The sequence below is a fragment of the Diadema antillarum genome, unplaced genomic scaffold, assembly GCF_040938485.1.
Source record: "Diadema antillarum isolate AM-2024a unplaced genomic scaffold, OU_Dant_1.0 seq00000320_RagTag, whole genome shotgun sequence".
Lineage (NCBI taxonomy): Eukaryota > Metazoa > Echinodermata > Echinoidea > Diadematoida > Diadematidae > Diadema > Diadema antillarum.
The window spans coordinates 1860156-1882309 of record NW_027271339.1 but is presented as its reverse complement, the minus strand read 5'-3'; the positions used below and the strand labels follow the sequence as shown (position 1 = coordinate 1882309).

Genomic DNA, 22154 nt, shown 5'->3' with positions numbered 1-22154 from the left:
GCTAGGATATGTTTGTAAAAGAGGAATGAAACCCATGTTGATTGGGAGAATGCAGACATATTAGGAGAACACATCATTGAAGTTTGAGGAAAATCAGACAATCCTTTCGAAAGTTATGAATTTTTACAAGTTTTAGTACAGCTATAGCTGGATGAGAAGACTACAGCAATTTCTGATGTCACATGGTTAAGACTAGTATCATTGTTTGTGATGGACCGGTTCTGTAATGTAATTAGATTTTATGCATGCTTTGTTCACAAAAGTTACCCTTTTAAACATAAAGCTTGCTGGAGGCTTGCCCTACCTAGCAATAACTAAATGAATTCCTGCCTATGGAACTTATGAGAGGGAGCAGGTGAATGAATATGCTACCTTGCTAGGCTGTAGGAAAAGAAACATACATTACTTGTTAAATTACAGAAATGGTTTATTGCCTTCAAAGATTAACTGCATATCATTGTCAGTACTGAGAGAATGTAATGTGTCGATGCAGAAATGTGGCGTGTGTCTTGTGAATACAGCTGTGGATTTATTGCACTATGTTAATCAGGAAGGCAGTCTGGTGTACTAAACAAGGTTGCTGAAAGGTTAGGATATGACCAATAATGTGATGGAGTTTGCAGGCCTTTGTCCCTTCTCTCAAGAGTAGATGACATGTTATTCTGTGGGTATATTGTGTTTGACCTATTTCTGCTTCCAATGTGGACCTAATTACCTTGTATGGGAGTAGGATAAAATCCATATTCATTTTAGCATTGTTTGTCACATATCATATTTTTTATGTCATGCAGTAGAAAATGTGATTTTTTTTTTTAACCTGAAAGAATGAATGCACACTTGAAACTCTCAAAATTTACCATTAGCCATATCAATGGTAGTGAGTAATTATCCTAAAACCAAAACTATGTGGAGGGTAATCAAAACTTCAATTTTAGGCTCAGTAGTACATTGTATTTTGCCTTGATTTGTGGGTGTTAGTGGAATTTAGCATGACTGTAACAGAATAGAATGCTTAGTGAATATATGGAAAGACTATGCTGTTCAAAGGTTGGTGAGTCCTGGCCAAATCTATGCACCAAACAACAGAAGTAGGAAAAAATAAACGTGTGCAGCCTTGGCCATTATGGCTTCCTCAAGGGCAGATACACTTGATGCATTTTTAATCATCATGCCCATGTTACTTGGAATTACTTGCTTCTGAGTAGAGGTTGCCTTGCAATTGTATTTGAAAGGGGATTGCTAGTAACTGATCAGTGGGAATCAGTGGGAATGCTGGAGGATGATTGTTCCAATCCTTGTGGGATTCATTTAAAGGGGATGGCTAGTAACTGATCAGTGGGAATCAGTGGGAATGCTGGAGGATGATTGTTCCAATCCTTGTGGGGTTCATTTAAGAGTACATTATATATCTATTCTTGTGTGAAAATATATTTGCTTCAGAATGGTCTCATATTCAAGTAATGTGCAGTTTAATGTTTCCAGGTAAGCGTCCCTGGTCAGTGACGGGACATTAATCTACACATTACTTGAATATGAGACCATTCTGAAGCAGATAATTTTCACACAACAGTAGATATATAATGTACTCTTAAATGAATCCCACAAGGATCGGAACAATCATCCCTGAGCATTCCCACTGATTCCCACTGATCGGTTACTAGCCATCCCCTTTAAGAGTACATTATGTATCTATTGTGTGAAAATTATTTGCTTCAGAATGGTCTCACATTTAAGTAATGTGCAGTTAATGTTCCCAGGTTAGCGTGCCTGGTCAGTGACGGGGCATTAATCGGCACATTACTTGAATATGTGACCGTTCTGAAGTAAATAATTTTCACACAACAGTAGATATATAATGTGCTCTTAAATGAATCCCACAAGGATTGGAACAATCATCCTTCAGCATTCCTACTGATTCACACTAATCAGTTACCAGCCATCCCCTTTAAGTGTTTCTGTTTGTTGGGCTTCTGAACAAATAACTATGTACCTTCCTTGTATTTTTTGGAATGTTGATTGTATTGTTTCTACACAGGGAACAAACATTGCAGCAGGAAAATGTGTTGGCATTGTCATTGGCACTGGTCTTGACACAGAAATTGGTGAGTATATTCTGAACTTTACACCAAGTTTAACCCTTCTTGGGCAGGGGATGTTATTTGCATGATCTTGCTTTCCTCAGTATAATAGTCATAGTCAGTAAGTTTGTACATATAATGTGAAATTCATTCTTGAGCAATAGGCTTATTTACAGAAGATGCAGTGATCAGTATGTATGGCTGCTCAAGACTCTGCAGAGAATATTGGGGGCTGTGGGTTTTTGCCATTTCTTGAATTTCATGTGGATTTGTTTTATGTACAATTGTATGTACCTAGTATGTCCTTTTGTCCACTGGTATTTTGTTATGTTGGATTATTTCCATGAACTAATTAAGGCACTTAAAAACTATATATTAAATTATCAAGTAGGGTAAAAGTGTAAGTTATTGTTGAAGGTTGACAAATACTAAAGATTGAGAAGAGGTTTCAAATGCGGTTATGTAACATGTAGCTTGAATTGTTTAATTAAATGGAAAGGGAAATAGAAATAAGAGTCTTCACATATAATGGATAGTTTTTATGGGTATTTGAGCAGTATGCTATGCTTAGTACATGCATTGTGGCCAGTACCTGAGCATTAGTCATTGTGAAGTGCTCAAAAGTAGGAAACTGAATAGCAAGTTCTTCTTCATCATCTTGGAATGCATTGTTACACAGTATATGGAACAATGAAAATTTCAATGCACTCTCCTCTAAAAATGAACAAGCCGACAAGTGTGGTTTTGCTGTAGTCATGAAATATTCAGCCACGTTGGATTCAACTTGGTGCTGTGGTTTCCACAACAAGAATTAAAGCACGCACACACTATACTGGGGGAGGCGAGAATGGAGGCCACTTGATTATTGGTTGCCATAGCAGCATGCTGTCAGTAAATCACCACAAGGCAACATGTCTTGCTGAGGCAATTAACATTGAAGGAATTTTTTGATTGGCAGTAAGAAATGCACAAGGCATTTCTGCATTACACAGTATAGTATTTTTTTTTACAGGTTGTGTCTGTTCATTTATGATACAACTGTGTGATGTTGAGGTTGAGGAATTATACTTCTTTTGTCCACAAGGCCTTTGATGCTTCATTGTCAAGGGAAATGTACACATATTTCGTCAGGATAGAAATGGTTGTGTAAAAATATATTGCTGTATACTGCTAGCTGCAACCTCTTTATTTATTATTCTTTCATTTTTTTTTTTAGTTATATGTGCGTGTGTGTTTGTGTGTGTGTGTGTGTGTGTGTGTGTGTGCATGTGTGAGAGAGATATTAGAGATTCCCAAGGGTATGATTATCTATGTGATAATGCAGAGTGCAGGCGGCAGTGGAATTGATTTCACTCTGACTACATTGTATTTGTGTTTGTCATGTGACTAGTTGGACTTACATGTAAGATTGATTGAATTTGACCTTGTGTTCATCATTACACATTCTGATGCAAGGAATGAGTGTTGTAGGCTGATAACACAGTTGCTCACAAAATCATTTCATACTCACTATTGATGGGTGGTTTTCGCCACATGAACAAATATTAGAATTCCTTTTGACAGACATTGTCTTAAATTTGGTTACCTCCAAAATTGTAATTATAAATAATCGTGACAAATTCTTTTCCAGTTTGTCAATGATTCAGAAGATTGCCTGAAGAAATTTGGCTCACTTTGTGATTGTGATATAAAGTTGTGCTCAAGGCATATTTATCAAGAGTAGCTGAAAATACCATTACGTTACAGCACATTAATTACTGTGTACTGTACGAGCTGAAATTTTCGCGTACAGATATTTTCGTGAATTGCTACTTGGAGGACACTTTGGCGTGTTGTTAACTTCGTGGTTGCGAGGGTCTAATTGAACTTACTTATTCGTGCGTTGTTATTTTTGCGGTTCAAAGGCGATTCGCGAATTCGCGAAAATAAACCACCGTGAAAATTTCAGCTCGTACAGTATCATGTTCACCAGTGTACCAGAAGTATTTGGCGGGGATATCAATTACCTTCAATATTATCTCTAGTGAGCTCCTTGGTTTTGATTTGTGTCATGTGTGAGTTTTTGCCTTTCATCGTAAAATTTACCTAAATTCTAAATTATATGAAATTTAATTCCTATGTCCCAAAGCATCTTGAAATAACCTCTGCAGTCATGTGATTGTGAACTTTTATATGTAATACATCTCTCTGTCCTATATATTTTTCTAAGATGCATATAAAGTCTTTTGTTGACAATGCTTATGATATTTTCGTAATAAAATTTTCTCGTTAGATGTGACAAAAGATTTGATTGATAAGTATCAAAAATGGTATTTCTTTTAAAGCAGAATGCCTACTTCAAACACTGTCAAAAACTAGGAACAATTTTTCTCAGTGCATTTCATATACCAAGATATGGATTGTTATAAGTCTTGGTAGCGGTACCAGTATTACCTGTGGATCTTCGATCTTAACAAATTCATTTCCCCTACTTTCTGCTATAATGTGAATATGTAATTTACCTATTAGACATTGGCTCTTACTCATGGTGTACAAACACATACATAGATGTATCAGTGACATGGTAATATCATATGATCAGATGTTCAATCAGGGTTGAATAGCACTAAAAAGCAGAAGAAGTAATCCGCACATGCATCTGTGTAAGTAATAGTAAGCAAGATCATTCGTATCTGTTAACAGGCAAGATCAGAACAGAGATGGTGGAGACAGAGTCAGAGAAGACACCTCTTGCACAGAAATTGGATGAATTTGGTGAACAACTGTCCAAGGTAAAGTGTGATTCTGTGTATGAGAAAAGGCTAGAATCAAAGCCTTCTATACATTTGTGACCCTTCTAGTTGAAAATGGATATGCTAGGAGAACTGTGTGCGTTTAAAATGCCACCCTGTATGCAAGCTGTAAATATATCAGAGTGAGTATCTTTATGGTATAGAAAGATAGGATCACAGCAGAGGTGTTGATAATGAATTTTTCTCTCCTAGTCAATGCCTTTTTTGGTTGGTAAGTGATGATGTGGTTATTGATTACTGATTCTTGATATTCCAACTGATTCCACTGAGCATTCTCCAGCCAAAGATGTCTGATTCCCCTTCAGAGTGCTGCCTTGTGTGGCAGTGATCTGCTGATGAATTGAATGTTTCTGAGGCTGGATGTGGCAAACTCATTCATTCATGCATGCAAGGCATTTAACAGTCATTTGCCACTTTATTGATGAGATTCTATACAGTAAGTGTTTTACTGTTAACTTCTTGAATTTTTCTATAGATCAAATTTACCATGTCTGCAAAACTAGTCTTTGACAAGACATTTGTTAAAATTGACATTTTGCTCATGAAAATTGACATTAATCTTTGAAAAATGTGTATAAGTGGCACTTTGTGATAGACTTTTAAAGCAGCATCATATCTTGATAGTTATTGTCTCTTGTTTTTATGCTAATGCTGCATTCCGTCTTCTTGGTCCCAAACCAGGTAATCTCAGTGATCTGTGTGACAGTGTGGGCCATCAACATTGGCCACTTCTCAGACCCCTCACATGGCGGCTCCTGGGTGAAGGGAGCCATCTACTACTTCAAGATCGCCGTGGCCCTCGCTGTGGCTGCCATCCCAGAGGGTCTACCCACCATCATCACCACTTGCCTTGCCCTCGGTAAGTTAACTGCATCAATGGCATTGTGAACTGTAATATAGCTAGTAGTGATGCTTCCACCTAGATTAAATATTTGCATGTCTCTGTTGCTGTTGTAGGTATCATGAGCATTGAAGATAATATGCTGTAGAGTCGAAAACCAGATTTAGACAGTTGATTTAATATGAAATGCTAATATGTGAAGAGAGCATCCTGGAGTATTCAATTCCTGTCTCCAGTCAACAGAGGCAATAGGAGTGGAGGAGTGAATGATAGGTGCAGGTGTTAGTTCTAAGGTTGTAGGTGTTTTGCCTACAGATTTATAGATTAGGGCAATTACTGTTTCTCCCAAGGCATAAGTCCTGAACTCATATGAATGAAGGTTAAAAAGACTGCTGATGACTGAAGTTTAAAAAGACTGCTGATGACTGAAGTTGTGGTTACATACTGATGGATAGTTGATGCTTGTATGTATCTTAAAGTGTATTTGTACTGAATTGTCTCTGTTGTGAATGAACTGAATAGCAAGCAAGAAGAATGGATGATTGCTTGAGGCATTTTATTTTGCCCTGTCATCCATGGCACATAGGTACCAGGCGCATGGCCAAAAAGAATGCCATTGTCAGGAGCTTGCCTTCTGTGGAGACTCTGGGCTGCACATCAGTCATCTGCTCAGATAAAACTGGTACCTTGACTACCAATCAGATGTCTGCATCAAAGGTGAGTAATGTTCACATACACAATCAGATTTTCACTTTCCTTGTCAGAATCTATTCTTGGCACAGGTTGAGGCAACGTTAATGTCAAAGTTGTCGTATAAGAATACAATAATGCCTCATAATTGAGGTACCTCCAGCCATGCCTGTGATGATAAATTCTCCACAGAGTGCTCAACAGCATTTGCTGAAGAGATGAATTCCTCGTTGCTGAGGCTGGCTTAATTGCTCACAGGCTCTGTGACAATAAAGAGAGTTGTTGTGAAACTTTGACAGATGTTGTCATCAATTCAGACCCCCTTTCAGAAAATCAACATACCCTCCAACTCCCCCCCCCCCCCCCCTTCCCACAAAAAAAAAAAAAAAAAACTTAGAAAGTTCAAGAACCTCTGCAAATTGGGAAATGTACTGTAACAAGTCAGAGTATTATACTCCTAGATGTAGATAAAATATGTTAATGAGAGAGGCAGTGGTGGCTGGATTGGGCACCTTAGAGGGTAACAAGGTTCAGATGGGTCCTTGTGATCGAACTAAACACTATCATCATTTGAAACATGGTCAGATTTTCACCAGATTTTTCAGGAATCATTCTTCAGAGGGAGATTAAGACAAAGACACATGAAGGTGGCCCTGTGGTGGCCCAAGGGCCCAAACTATTAATTACTGTTTCCCTTGACTGAATGTGTATGCCACAACTGCTTTATTTTTCAGATTTGAAATATGTTTCATTACTAGCCAGACATTTGCTTTGTTGAAATACTAGATATTGACAAAACTACATTTTCATTTCCAAATACGCCTTTAACATGCTGTAGATACCTTGACGTAACCAGTATTGGGGGAATATCTCTTTTCTAGCGTACATACACCAATTTGTATATTGTTATTTATCCCTTTTCAGTTCTTTGTGATGAAGGATGTGAAAGACAACGCTGCTGCCTTCCATGAATTCACTGTCAGTGGAACTACCTATGAACCAAAGGGAGACGTGTGAGTTGCATTTTCTGCTGTTTTCGTTTGTCCACACATGAGGTAAAAACATAAAATGTTAATCGTAGTCATCAATTTTATACTGTCTAAAGGAAGAAAATGTTATGCTACACTTCATTCCTGAGTTTGAATATGTTCTTTAATACTGTAAAAGTGGTTTCTTCCGCGGTGGTTTTATTTTCGCGCTTTTCGCGTTTTTAGGTTGAACTGCAAATTTAACATCACGCGAAAATGTTTTGAAAAGTTGCGCGAAATTAATCACTCAAGGAAATGTTTTGAACTCGCCGCTTGTTACAACGCTGTTGCGCACACACGAAAATTCCGCGCATTGCAGGTATTGATAGTATTGATGGTCAACACACGCACAGATTTTGCCGTCCGCGAATTTAAACACACGCGAAAAAGTCGGCACCAATGGAAACCGCGAAAGTATCTGTACGTGAAAGAAACCACTTTTACAGTATATGTTAACCTGAGTCAGGGTTTTGACAAGTAATTAAATACACATCTTATACCCTTTCCCTCTTGTTGGTAATACCTTTGCTACAGAGAAAATACATGTGTTCATGTCAAGTAGTGAAGAATGTTCTTTGCTCTGTCACTTACCAGCTTTTATGAAGGGAGGAGGGCTGACCTATCCCAGTTTGAGGCCTTACCAGAGCTGGCGACAATATGTGCAATGTGCAACGAGTCTGCTATTGACTACAATGATGTAAGTATTAATTCTTTTTGGAATCAGTGAGATAGGTTAGGTGGGGTAACCAAGAGGAGAGATGAGTTATATGAACTGATGAGAGAGAACAGCAGGGAGGGGCAAAATGAGGTCAAGAAGAGAAGTGGAGAGATCAGTCAGTGATGTCCCCCTCAAAATAAAAGAGTAGTATTGGGGAAAAAAGTACAAACTATTCAAGATAGGGAGAGGCAGACCTTGTTATACTAGACTAGTTTGTAATATATTAAGAAGGAAAAACTTAAAAGTTGAGAATTGATCGAAAGATAAGGAAATGTATGGCAGCCGATGAACAAAATGGAGGGAACTGTAGAAGTTTTCAATGGGTGTAACTTGTAACAAAATGTTTTGTTCTTGAGGTACCCCCAGCCATGCCTGTGATGATCAATTCTCCAGAGTGCTCAACAGCATTTGCTGAAGAGATGAATTCCTCGTTGCTGAGGCTGGCTAATTTGATTTGTAAGCACTGTGAAAAAAGAAAGAAAGAAAAGTTGATGAACATTTTTACCCGATGACCAAATGACACCCTTAGATTGATCTATACTACACTGATGTAAGGAACTCACAGTGCTTGTGTATTACGAGTGGCTGATAGTGACATGATAGTGACAGGTGCAGTAATATAGATACATGTTGAAATAGGTAGTTCATTTCTTTTCCTTTTTCATATTCTATGACACTTCCCATGGATGGTGAGACATACTTTACCCCACCTACTGTATCTTTCCATGTTGCACTAGGCAAAGGGCGTGTATGAGAAGGTGGGTGAGGCCACAGAGACTGCCCTCACAGTGCTCGTGGAGAAGATGAACATCATGGGCACAGAACTGACTCGCCTGTCCAAAGCTCAGCTGTCCAATGCTTGCAACCAGGCCATTGCCTCACTCTACAACAAAGAGGTCACCCTGGAGTTCAGCCGTGACCGCAAGTCCATGAGCTGCTACTGCTCCCCCTCGAAGATCTCAAAGGCCACAGGCAACAAGATGTTTGTAAAGGTACCAGGCTTGCTCATGTCTCTTTTGTTTATTTCCTCTACACTTTATGTGTTTTCTAAAATCAGTAGCTTGGTATATGCAAAATCTGAGATGATTGGTATTACCTGATGGACTGATTCTAGTGTATTTAGCACAATCATGTCGTTTTTGTTTTTCTTTGATGAAGAAAACCAGAATGTCTCACTGCCCTGCTTATTTTTGCAATAATTATATGATATTGACTGACCTTGAGGGAGATACCAGAAACTATTGCCCAAACTGAAAGAATATCGCCCGAGTCGAAGATGAGGGCAATATTCTTTCAGTGCGGGCAATATTTTCTGGTATCTCCCTCAAGGCCAGTCAATATCATAATCATTACCTATCTCCTAGGTAAATTAGGAAAATATGTGAATACGGCTATACACTATGGTATAGATCAAGCCACATTTGACTTATCTGTAGATCATCACCAACATGTCAAATAATTGCAAAATTGTTCATCAATGTACATCATTCAACTCCAACTTCCAAGATACATATGTAGCTGTAACAGGCGAAGTTCAAACATCTGAACGTATTTACACTTTGTTTTTATGCCTCCCCGCCATGAAGTGGTGCCGGAGGCATTATGTTTTCGGGTTGCCGTCCGTCCTTCCGTCCGTCCGTAATGAATTTTGTGGACAGCGTAACTGAAAAACCTTTTGAGGTATCCTAATGAAACTTGGCATGTATGTGTATTAGGGGGTGAAGTTGTGCCGATCAACTTTTGGGTGCACATGCTCAAGGTCAAAGGTCAAAAGGTCAAGGTCAAATACGTAAAATTTCACTATTTCCACCATATCTATGCAATGCCTGAAGATATTTTCTTGAAACTTAGTGTATACATGTATTACCCAATTAAGATTCTCTGGTGAAAGTTTGGGGTCATGAGGTCAGAGGTCAAAAGGTCAAGTAAAAATATTAAAACTTCACTTTTTCTCCGTAACTTGGAAATTGTTTAAGGTATCTTCATGGAACATAGTATATATACATGTACTGACTGGCAGTGATTATCCAGAGAATTTAGGGATCATGGGGTCAAAGGTCAGGGTCAAAGGTCAAGGGCAACTCTTCAAAATGTTACTATTTCCCTCATATTTATGCAATGCCAGCAGGATTATTATTTTTACACTTGGTGTATGCATGTATAACCTAATAGAGATTCTCTGGAAACTTTCTTTTTTCTCTTCTTCTTTTTTTTTTTTGCCTCAAAGGTCAAAAGGTCAAAGATCAAGGGAAAGTGCTGAACTAACTTTTCCTCCACATCTCGGAAGTGGCTCCAGATATCTTTAAACTTTCTACATATTTATGCATGTTCTGCCTGACAGTGATTATCCTATGAATTTTAGGGTCAAAGGCCAGATGAAAATGGTAACAATGTACTTTTCAATACAGAAATTGCACTTTTTCTCCATACCTTGAAAATTACTCAATGCATAATCTTATGAATGGGTCAAAGTCAAGTTAAAGTCCTTAAATCCCCAAATACATGCTCTCCTATTCATCCAATTAGACCTAGGTCAAGGAAGGTGAACATTCAACACATTTGTGACAAACTTGTCATTTTAATATCTTGCCAATTTTGTGAAAATGTAATCACACATTGTCCACATGTACTATAGACCTATTAGGAGAATCATGCATTATGGCGGAGGCATGCCAGTCGCCTTAGCGACATTTCTAGTTGCTTCTGTTTCAATTTGGAGAGTTGTAATAATTGATGGTCACTGTGCAGTTATTGAGCACAAATGGACTCGTCATTGTTTGACGCGTAGTGCTGCTGGAAGTGGTCGACCTTGTATGAGTTGATATATTTGCGTTCTTCTGCGGTGCGTGTGTCCCGGATTTGTGAATGTCTCCTCTTTGTGATTGACTGGAATGTTTACATGTAAAGTGAATGGCGAAACCCGGAAGAAGGGTGATACCCACTAATATTGACCGCTGACCTTGACGGCCGATCAAAATACCACCTACAATTGCCCCGCAAAACTACCATACCTCATATAGGTAATAATCACGATTATAAACTTTTTTAAGTTGAAATTTTGGTTTTCACATTCATGTTGATCAAGAGTAAATGGACTATTGCAAATGAAAATATGATGTTAGATCAGCGCTTTTACATCTCTGAAACCTATCATATAGTAACACATGCAGTTTAGTTCTTAGATGTCTCTACCTTTTCAATTATTTGTGTGCTTCTATTGAGTTTTGACAAAGTATTTTTCAAAGATAGCATGGACTGGCACTATTGATTAATTAACACTATTGTCACATGGGAATATTTTGTGACTCCCATAATTTCTGCTGGTAGCTTTAGAATATAAATTACATTCAGCATTGTGGCCTTTGTAGAAAAGGTTTATTTGACTGAATGTTAAAGATATCAGTTATTCAATTGCTTGCCTTTAGAGAAGAATGACTGTAATCTTAATCAAGTCTTTATCTAAATTCCAGTTTGGTGCTTTAATGTTGTTAACCCTTTTGCTGCTCATGATGACCAATTCATGTCAGAGTGTTGTCTTTTGATGAGGCTGCTGAACATGTGAATTCCTCGTTTCTGAAGCAGGCGTGTGATGGGTTATCACTATGGAAAGGCAGAATGTGAATTGAATAAATGAACAATTGAAAATTATTGAAGATTTGCTGTTGATTGTACTCTTGACGTAATCATATTTTGAATCCTCACAGTAACAGCTTTGTATTCATTTGGATTTCAATATTTTTTTCAGTGTATTGATGATGCCTTCTCAGGATTATATTGAAAGGTTCTTCAGGTGTGACATGCATTGTGGAAGAGTATGCAGTTGTCAGTATGTTTGGTACTATGTCGCTGTGGTAAAACAAAAGAGAAAAGGAGATACTGTATAGGCCTTATATAGCGAGTCTAATTTTTGCAAATCAGGACTTCCTGACAGTTTTGCAAGTGGTTAGATTCCCAATCGTGGAGTACAGTAATCAGTGAAACAATGTATGCATGTATGTTGCATTCACTCTGGATCAGAGTCAATATTTTTTTGTGTTGTTGAAATCGCATATGGCCTTTTTTTACGATCAGTGGTGTAACTTTTGTACTCAGAGGGTCAAAATTTCAAACAAAATATTTTTTCATTATTCTGTTTGATTCCTGTTGGAAAGTATTCAAATTTTTGAAAAAATAACATTTCAGACCTTAAAGCTGAAGAGTTATTGGTGTAATTTAAGGAAAACCCTGGCACCTGAAGTAAATTTAAGCAAAATTTTGTTTTCATGAATTGCACCATAATGACAAAACTCTGTAGTCAAACTTCACCATGCAAAGTTTATATGGTTAACAACAATATATAGTTTGTGAATCAAAACTATTTGGGGGTTGAATATAAAGTGAATTTAAAAAAAAATACATGAGATTTATAAATTTTTGGTAAAAATACCAATTGACATTCAATTTTTAAGATTTTAACTATTTATTGGAGGGCAAGCCAGGTCAAACTCTATACTATAACAAGTCTTTAAGAAGGGCTACCTTCCTATGTAGGTTAAATGAAATTCCAATCATTTCTTTAAATCTTGGATTTTTCACACATGGATGTTTCGGAGGTGACAGTTAACATAATAGAATGTTTCGGAGGTGACATTAATATTAACATTCAGTTTTTTTGAGAATAAGTGACAATAACACAAAACTTCTTCTTTTTATCAATGTTTTTAATAATTATAACTCGAGAACAAGAAATTAACTCCTGTTTCAAGCAGATAAACCACACAGAACAAGTGTTTTTTTACACTTCATTAATTAGCATGGGCACCGGTAGTTTGCCTTCCATTTGGACGAAGGTTGTAAGCTAAATATTGTAATCTGAAGAAACATGGCATTCCATTTTCTACCTTAAATTGAGATGAGGGTGTGAGATCATTTTAGTAATGTTTCTTTGCTCTCAGAACATTTTATTCCACAACATCAGGGAAGAATCACTTCGTTTCGGAGGTGACATTCAATGTTAACATTGTGTTGAAATATTCATTTACAGTAAGAATATGACGGACATAAGCTAGATATTGTAACCTGAAGAAACATGGCATTCCATTTTCTACCTTAAATTGAAATGAGGGTGTAAGATCATTTTAGTAATGTTTCTTTGCTCTCAGAACATTTTATTCCACAACACCAGGGAAGAATAACTTTGTTTCGGAGGTGACATTCAATGTTAACATTGTGTTCAAGTATTGATATAGTATGCCCCCCCCCCCCCAAAAAAAAAAAAAAAAAAAAAAAAAAAATACAATTAGACTTTTGCATTGATAGCACCCAATATGATTAAATCAGCTAAAATCTACTTTGGGGTCTTAAATTATAACATCTTAGCTCTATTTTGCAGAAAGCCCCAGTCAATTTGGTTAAGTGGTCTCAAAGAAATGTGGATTGTTATAAAGGATGTCAGGAGTCTGATTCTTCCAAGTTTAGCACTTGGATGCTCTTGGAACTGCATATTAATGTGTAAACACAATATACAGAACTTGGAGGGAAGGGATTCCTGACATGCTCTACAAAAATCCTCATTTCTCTTTGACCTCTGAAGCAAATTGAATGGGGTTTTCTGTAAGGTGTGGGCAATGAGTTATAGTTTAGATCCCTCAAATTGTATTTTAGATTGATTCACTATCTTTAAAGTTATCGTTGCGGAGGGTACCATTGTAATTTTTTGGTGGGGACATAGGTTATGAATGCCAAAAGCAAAAATTCTTATTTGACTTGTATTATGTTTTTGTTTGCACATAATATTATAAATAGATAAATTCAAGGATGTTCATGAATTCTTCATCATTCTTGATAGCCACCATACAAATGTTATAATACTGGTAAAAGGTGTTTGGTTCATCTGGGATAAATTTTCTATATACCAGATTCATTTAAACTGTTGACATTACTAAAATATATTTTACGTATCTTTCTGAATTGCTTGAAAATTACCAGCAAATCATATATGTTAGTCACTTTTGAGAGTAAAAAGTATAAGATAAGAAAAAAATCATTTTATTGTTTTGGAGGTGACACAACACAGAGACAACCCAACTTCTCAGGTGTTAACTAATATATTGTGAACATTCATGTCTTTCCTCATGGCTTTAATTTTCAAATATAAGCTCTTTCTTTCAGTTCTTGCTTGTTATTTTATTTCGTTATTCTCTTTCATGATAGTGGATACCAGCTCATATTTTGTTTTAGATTGTAATTCATACTAATCTTTAGCAAGTTTTTACAGTTTGGTTAAGACAACAATTTGTGTTTCCCAGCTGAAGAGAGCAGCATAATGCTTTTGTGTGAACTTATGGGGAATTTTTTTTTTGTTCAGTAATTTTACACATCAACTTCACAGAAGGTCCCGGACACAAACTGGTCTCAAATAACCCTATAAGGGACCGAAAAAGGACAAGTTCACCTCAATAGACATGAGGGTTGAGTAAATACAGCAATATTAGTAAAACACATCAGTGAGAGTTTGAGGAAAATAAGGCAATCCGTTCCAGAGTTATGAATTTTTGAAGTTTCTGCTCAGTCAAAGCTGAATGAGAAGACTTCTATAGCTTGTGATGTCACACATGTACAAGGATATAGAGAAAGTATCAAGAAAATTCAACATATTTTCACTTTTCTTGCATAACAAAAGAACACTTGACTTCTCTCTTTTGGAAGGCAGGGTGAATAATATTGCCCTAACATACATCAGTAGCAAGTTGAAGAAATGTGCACTTTTTTTTCAAAAAGTAAAGTTTTGTGAAATTCACTTATATTTTCTTGATATCATTGTATGCATGTGACATCATACACTGTCGTAGTCGTCTCATCCAGCAGTGATTGCATACACTTAAAAAAACCCATAACTTTTGAATGGATTGTCCAATTTCCCAAACTTTCAATGATGTGTTCTACTAATGTTGTTGCATTCACTCAATCCACATGTATATGAAGGTGGACTTGTCCTTTAAGAAACCATTTTCTTTTCCTTGAAATTCCAGTACTTAAAGCCAAATTCTAAGATAAAACATAATAACAAAACAAGGAAAACACGTCATCAAAATTATATTGAGATAGAACTACAAATCTTGTTTTTGGATCTTTCCCTTTCCAGTCCTGGGGACTTGTTCCTCTGTTCACTTTAGTTGTCAGATAACTTCAATAATCTAAAATACAATGTCATAAACAGTTGGTTCAACTTGGAAAATGTAAGAATTATTGTCATATTAAAAAAAAAAAATCACATAATTTTGTTTATGATTACCACGTTGTACATGGAAAAACAACAACTAAGAATTCAAGAACAAGTTGTGCACCAGCTATAGGCATGTGGCCTTTTTGTGGAGTTTGATTATTTTATGATTTTTTTAAGATTGTGGACTAGGGCATGCATGAACTGCCACATGTATCACTTAGGTATCAAGGGAATTCTGGTGAGCTAGGTATACAAAAGTCACTTCTATTGTGATGATTTTGTAGATATTAAATGTATTTGAAAATGTTAATAGATAGTGAAAAGGAACTGAAGTCTTGCCTTTCACTATCACATAACAATATGGTGTTAACAAACAATGTCCCCTCCGAAACACAAGAAAAAGCAACCTACATGGAAAGCTTTGATTGGTAAATCTTCACAACTAAAATGCTTAAATTGGAAATCAAGCTTCTAAGATGAAAGCATCTGTTTACTTAACTAAAGCAGGAGAATTGATCTTGATTACAATATTATATATACAACAGATGGGTGTATTTTGTGCATTCTCTTTCTTAAAAAAGTGAAAAAAATTTAAATTTGCCCCAAAATGTACAGTATAGTAATAAAAATAAGAGTGAGAGTGTGTTAGTTGATTTCTCCACTTTGAGACTTATGTTACTAAAATAAATGAAACCATTGGTGTACATGATATGGTTTCTCTTCAGTAGAAATGAGCAAAAACTCTTGTTAACAGTGTTTTGTCACCTCCGAAACAGTAATTCTTAGTTTTTATTAGATCTTTTATTACTCTCTAGAAAATTCTCACTTCCTGTTGCCAAATTACTATTTTCATCCAAAAGAGATTCCTGTCAATTGGACAGAATCAAACAAAATTGCTTTGTCTTCAAGAAATTATCAAATATAATACACTTGTTGTTTCGGAGGTGACGATTGTTTCGGAGGTGACAAGTGTTAACGGAAAATTGTAAATTGCTCCGAAATGAAAACAACAGGCTATATTTCTACTACCTTCCTTCAGAGATAATGTGAGGGGATATGTTACATTTTTGTAAATGTAATGTATAACTGATGTCAAGAATAAAAAAATCAAATACATAAATCTGTTGTCTCGGAGGTGACAGAAAAGTTAACGGAAAAGTTGCATAAATTTATAAACACTCACCAAAAAATGATAAGCTATTTGAATCAAATAATCTTTGGATCAAAGTTAAGTCAGATTGATTACTATTCTGTTTTGATGGAAATTAGCAAAGTTGAATTTTATAATTGTGAGCAAGAGCTAACTCAAAAGAGGGGTTAATTGTTAACGGAAAATGTCACCTCCGAAACATAAAGTTTGGATAATTTCAGTCTTTAAAGAAGACAAAGCAGAACCTGGTAAACATAATAGTTCTTAATGTTGGATACCTGTCTATCACCACAACAACAAAAATAATGAAAAGGAATAAACAATTTAATATGCTAGGTCTGACAAAAAAACCATGTCAGAGTGCATACACCAAAAGTGTTGGATTTCAAGCATGTAAGTGCATGCCACATCTGAAAGAAAAAGAGAGGAAAGTTCATTAAGGTACCCAAGGTAGACAATGTGGGTGGTAAGTTTATGAGAAAAAATAATGCATATCTGTCAGTGTATAAGAAAATTATACACCAATTAGTGCCAAAACCGTGTTTTACACCACTGATTGTAAAAATGGCCATATAGCACTCAAGTAGCAAATCCCCCCCCCCCCCCCCAGCCCCAATAAGAGAGAACCAACCCCATGAGATATACAATATTTGGTAGTGTAGTATATATTTGATGTGGATCCGCCTTCGGAGTAGAAATGCTAATTCAGTGTTTTGATCTACATCTTCATGAAAGTTGTGTCTTTCCTTCAACATTTATGGCTGCAGGAGATTACTTTCTTTGTCTCTTGATTGTTGTTGATGAGCAGGTAGCCTGATTCATATTTGTATTTTTCCTTTTCTAGGGTGCTCCAGAGGGCATCCTAGACCGCTGCACCCATGTGAGGGTTGGGAGCACAAAGGTGCCTCTTACGCCCAAAGTCAAGGCTGAGATCATTGAGCGGATCATGTCTTACGGCACAGGTGGGTATCAATGATATAGTAGCACTGTGACAGGCATAGGTGAAGAAAGTTGTGAGGATTGCAATAAAGCATTCTTGCCTTGTTACTTGAATGATGTGCTGCTATATCTATCAATGTAAACAGATTTTGGAGTTGTCTTAGTGCTGTGATAATTGAAGGAAGACAACTCGAACCAAGAATATGACGTTATCTGATTCAGAGATCCATGGGGGGCTTTGCTTGCATGTACATTGTACTGTTGGATTGCACAGGGAAAGAATTAATCTTGTGTCTTAAGATCCTTTGAGAAAGGTGGCAGTTTAAAAGAAAATGCAGCACCACACCTGTGCATACAATGTTCAGCATAATGTATGTTTTCCGTTTCATTAATTTCCACATCAAACAATGGTCATCACTGTTTTGAATAAGTACACAAAACAGTATACAGCAAAGTTTATGTGTCTTTGTTGCTACTTAGAGAGGGCACATCTGATTTTTTTTTTCTAAAATACAGTGAGGCTGGCATTATGGGTCTTAAAGGGATAGTACAGTTTTGGTTGAGATGAGAAATAGGCTTTTGAATTTTTGCAAGATACCAAGAAAAAACTTATGATATAGCACAGAGCATACCATTTTAAGAGGAATTCAAAGTTTATTTATGAAAATCGGGTTTGGAATAACTGAAACATCCAAAAACAAAGTAAAACAAAGCGATCGTTACAAAGTGTGGGTCCCACACTTTATTAGAATCGTTCTTTCTTGGATATCTCAGCCATTTCAAAACCAATTTTTATCAAATAAACGTTGAATTCCTCATAAAATTGCATGCTCTTTCATATTTCATATGAGATTTCTCATTATCTCACCTAAAAATGTTAGAAACCTGAAATTAGGTCTCAACCAGAACTGTACGATCCCTTTAACTTCCTTGATATTATGCTGTTCTGAGAGTGTATTCCATATGCTTTCCAATAACTTATGTATGAATTAGTCTATACTACCCATCACCTAAGCCTGGGAGAGAGTCTCTATTTCATGAAATCAAAGGTTGTAGTTTGGTGTGTTTCTAATGTGCACCAGACAGATGGCATTTTGTGACAAATATCGTTGAAATTTGTACTCACGTGTATGATGGTAAAATCTAGACTCCTGTTGTTTTTGGTGCTGTTGCCCTCAGTGCTCCATCCTTTATAGGGTCAAAGGTCATGTTAAGCTTGCTGACTTGTATACACTGCTGGTCTCACTTTCTTTTTCTTTTGTCCTGGTGCTCTTGACCTCTGTATTCAGGGATACACTTGCATGGCCACTTTCTAGTTGTGATTGGAAATAAGAAGGTTTTCTACTACTCTTTCATGTAATTCATCTCAAAACTGTATGATGGTTAGAGTGGGAGTTGTAGAGTGAATAGAGGGATGCCTATCCCTAAACTGGTAGGCTTGATGCAGCTTGATTTCATCACAGTATAGTTAACTGCTGCCTTCATCATTTTGATACTTGCAGGTCGTGATGCCTTGCGTTGCCTTGGTCTGGCCACTGTGGACAACCCTGAGAAGAAGGAAGCAATGGATCTGGAGAATGCTGCCAACTTCTGGAAGTATGAGGTATGTCATGACATTTGTCTTTCACCTGTAATGTAACACATTTCAAAAGTTTGCCAGTGTATTCTACCTGTATGTATTTCTGTAGCCACAAGCCCTGATAAAAAGCAGTCAATGTCAATGTGAATGTGAAGTGACACTATTGTCACATGGGGATATTTTGTGACTCCTATCTTTTTTGTTAGTAACTTTAGAATATAAATGACATTCAGCATTGTGGCCTTAGTTGAAAAGGTTTACCTGACTCCCTGCTGTACAAATGATCAAAGAAATCAGTCATTTGAATGCTTGCCTTTAAAGAAGAATGACTGTAATCTTAATCAAGTCTTTATCTAAATTCCAGTTTGGTGCTGTGATGTTGTTAACCCTTCTGCTGCTCATGATGACAAATTCATGTCAGAGTGTTGTCTTTTGATGAGGCTGCTGAACATGTGAATTCCTCGTTTCTGAAGCAGGCATGTGATGGGTTTTTACTATGGAAAGCTGAAATGTTAATTGAATAAATGAACAATTGAAAATTACACTCTTTTATGGTGTGTTATACCATTCTTAAAGTTGGTTTCCACACTCATTCTACTGTCGTTAGATATTATTTCATTGCTGTTGTTTCATTGCAGAGTGAATGACTTGTTTAGCATTAAGTATTGTTTTCATCATCAAGCACTATTGAGGCTATGATACAGTTTTCATATTTAAAGTATTGTGAGAACAATGTTGTGTGAAAGGTTGTGTAAGTCCCCATATATTCGGTTCTTTGGACTAAGGAGATTGGCATGGGATTACTGTCTGTGCCCAATGTGTTAATTAAGGTGGAGCTTAGTCCTTTTTGTTTAGCAAGGATTGATGCATCTGTAATTTGATTGTTATTTTTTTTTTGTCTGTAAGAAGCATAATTCTCCTAAAGCTTTATGTCATATTTTATTTTATCTTTTAATATGTTTGTGAATGATATTGAATAAAAACAGTTTTGCAATAATTTTTGTATGTTTTATTCAAAATGATACTCAAGATAAAAATGCATTCAAACTCACAACTCTCTGCTTGAGAAATCGACATCTTAACCAATGTCCACTCTTATACAGTAGTGTACCTGCACACATGAATTATTTGTCCACAGATGAATGTGAGACAAATTGCAGTCACTACATGTTACGTCAGTCTTGTCTAGAATATTTTGACAAAGTGGAAAGCAGAATTGTTACGGCTATCTTCGTTTGTTTGTTTGTTTTGCTGCATTTTGATAAACTATTATTGATATTTTTGTCCAGTTGTGTGAAAGCTGTTGAACTTTGTGAAATCAAGTGAAGTTAACTCTTTCTTCACAGAGTAATATGACATTTGTTGGCTGTGTGGCCATGCTGGACCCGCCCCGTGCCGAGGTCCGTGCTTCTGTTGAAGAGTGCCGTGATGCTGGAATCCGCATCATTGTCATCACTGGTGACAACAAAGCAACAGCTGAGGCCATCTGCAGGAAGATTGGAGTCTTTGGGGAGGATGAGTCTACTGAAGGTGTGTCACAGAAGTACATGATGTAGTGACAGCATTAGAATACAGCAGTTATTTTTGTCCTTTGAAGGAAATCCTATAAGAGAGTGTCAGTCTTTGCCTTTCTAACAATGTTGAAAGGTTACATCATGTCATGTTCATGCTCTAAGCAAAGTTGTGTGCAGTTGTGTACAATTTAGCAAAACTCAGTTGCTGAAGTCGTCAATGCCTGTGTGTGCTTCCTGTGGTTGAGTTACCAGCAAAGGGTCTGATTACTAATCTGAGTACTTTTTAGTCAATTAGACATTTTAGATTGTCCTCCTTGCTGTCTGAATTAGAAATCTGTGACAGAAAAAGACAAAGACTTTCCCCAGAAAGATGTACTGTGTAAGTGGTTCCACAAACCTATACATGCCACTATTGATTTATCTATGTACTACATGACGTGACATTACAAAAATTGTCCCCTTTAAAGAATAATGCAGTTTAAAGGCATAGGTAATGATTTGTCACTTGCAGATAAGATGATCTTCACTGATCCTACTAATCATCTCGAAGGCAAGTATATCCAAAGCCTCCCACGTTATTCAGTCATACTTATACAAACTATACTGAAGTGTAATGGGTGATGTCTTCTGTGCTTCATTTCCCCCAGGGCTGTCCTATTCTGGTCGTGAGTTGGATGACCTGAGTCCGGCTGAACAGAAGGCGGCATGCCTACGTGCTAGACTATTCTCTCGTGTGGAGCCTGCACATAAGAGCAAGATTGTCGAATACCTGCAGAGCGAGGGCGAGATCTCTGCCATGGTCAGGATTCTACTGACATTGTTCTTGCAATATTCAGTTGTAAACTGTACATTTATCAGTGATGGGAAATATTGCATGTGTTTTTCTGTTGTAGGCAGTATGTAACTCAATGAAATTATTTAGATAATTGTCGCAGCTTTTCATTTTTAATTTACTTTATTCAGGAAATGAAATCATGAAAAATCAAGGTTGCGGGTAGAGCTTTGGAAAAGAATCCCATTTAATGATAGAGATATAAACTAGCCAACAGGCATAAACATTCTCTGTAAATTTGTCATTATTCCCATCGCATGCCGCAATCTATGTGCTGGTAGGAGCAATGATGTTCACAATTAATTCCCCAGTTATTACCCTTTGTTCTCTCCTTTTTCAAAGCCATATGCCTGAGACTAAAAGGACTGTCTGCTTCACACTTGGTTGTCATGAAGACTTTCCCCATTGATGAATCTGTGTTTTGTTCTCTTACTGTGAGTGCCTGGAGCAATAAATACAAGTTGTCATGACCATTTCTTCTGAGTTATCATCATAAAGTTGGAATGTTTTGACATGTCAGGATCCTAAATGTCTTTTTGATCATAGACTGGTGATGGTGTGAATGATGCCCCTGCCCTCAAGAAGGCTGAGATTGGTATTGCCATGGGATCAGGAACAGCTGTAGCCAAGAGTGCTTCTGATATCCTTTTCTACACACTGCTGTCACATCTTTGAGAATATGATTTGAACTGAAATTACACTGGCTATGCTTGATAGTCACACTGTTGAATTCATTTTAGACTTATCAGGTTAGTGAAAGAGATGGAGATACTTGAAAGAACTATATTT

The 22154-nt window shown here is 36.8% G+C and overlaps 1 protein-coding gene across 3 annotated transcripts in view; it reads left to right on the top strand.

Moving 5' to 3' along the window:
• LOC139730523 (calcium-transporting ATPase sarcoplasmic/endoplasmic reticulum type-like) overlaps positions 1 to 22154 on the top strand; it is an 81962-nt gene that overhangs the window by 44246 nt on the left and 15562 nt on the right. For all 3 annotated transcript variants that reach the window (XM_071641375.1, XM_071641374.1, XM_071641373.1), the window contains 12 exons: positions 2036 to 2102; positions 4761 to 4849; positions 5552 to 5729; positions 6298 to 6428; positions 7326 to 7414; positions 8024 to 8126; positions 8885 to 9139; positions 17346 to 17463; positions 18943 to 19043; positions 20366 to 20549; positions 21181 to 21332; positions 21912 to 22006. In XM_071641375.1, coding sequence (XP_071497476.1) covers positions 2036 to 2102; positions 4761 to 4849; positions 5552 to 5729; positions 6298 to 6428; positions 7326 to 7414; positions 8024 to 8126; positions 8885 to 9139; positions 17346 to 17463; positions 18943 to 19043; positions 20366 to 20549; positions 21181 to 21332; positions 21912 to 22006 — 1562 coding nt within the window. The remainder of the gene's footprint in view (positions 1 to 2035; positions 2103 to 4760; positions 4850 to 5551; positions 5730 to 6297; positions 6429 to 7325; positions 7415 to 8023; positions 8127 to 8884; positions 9140 to 17345; positions 17464 to 18942; positions 19044 to 20365; positions 20550 to 21180; positions 21333 to 21911; positions 22007 to 22154) is intronic.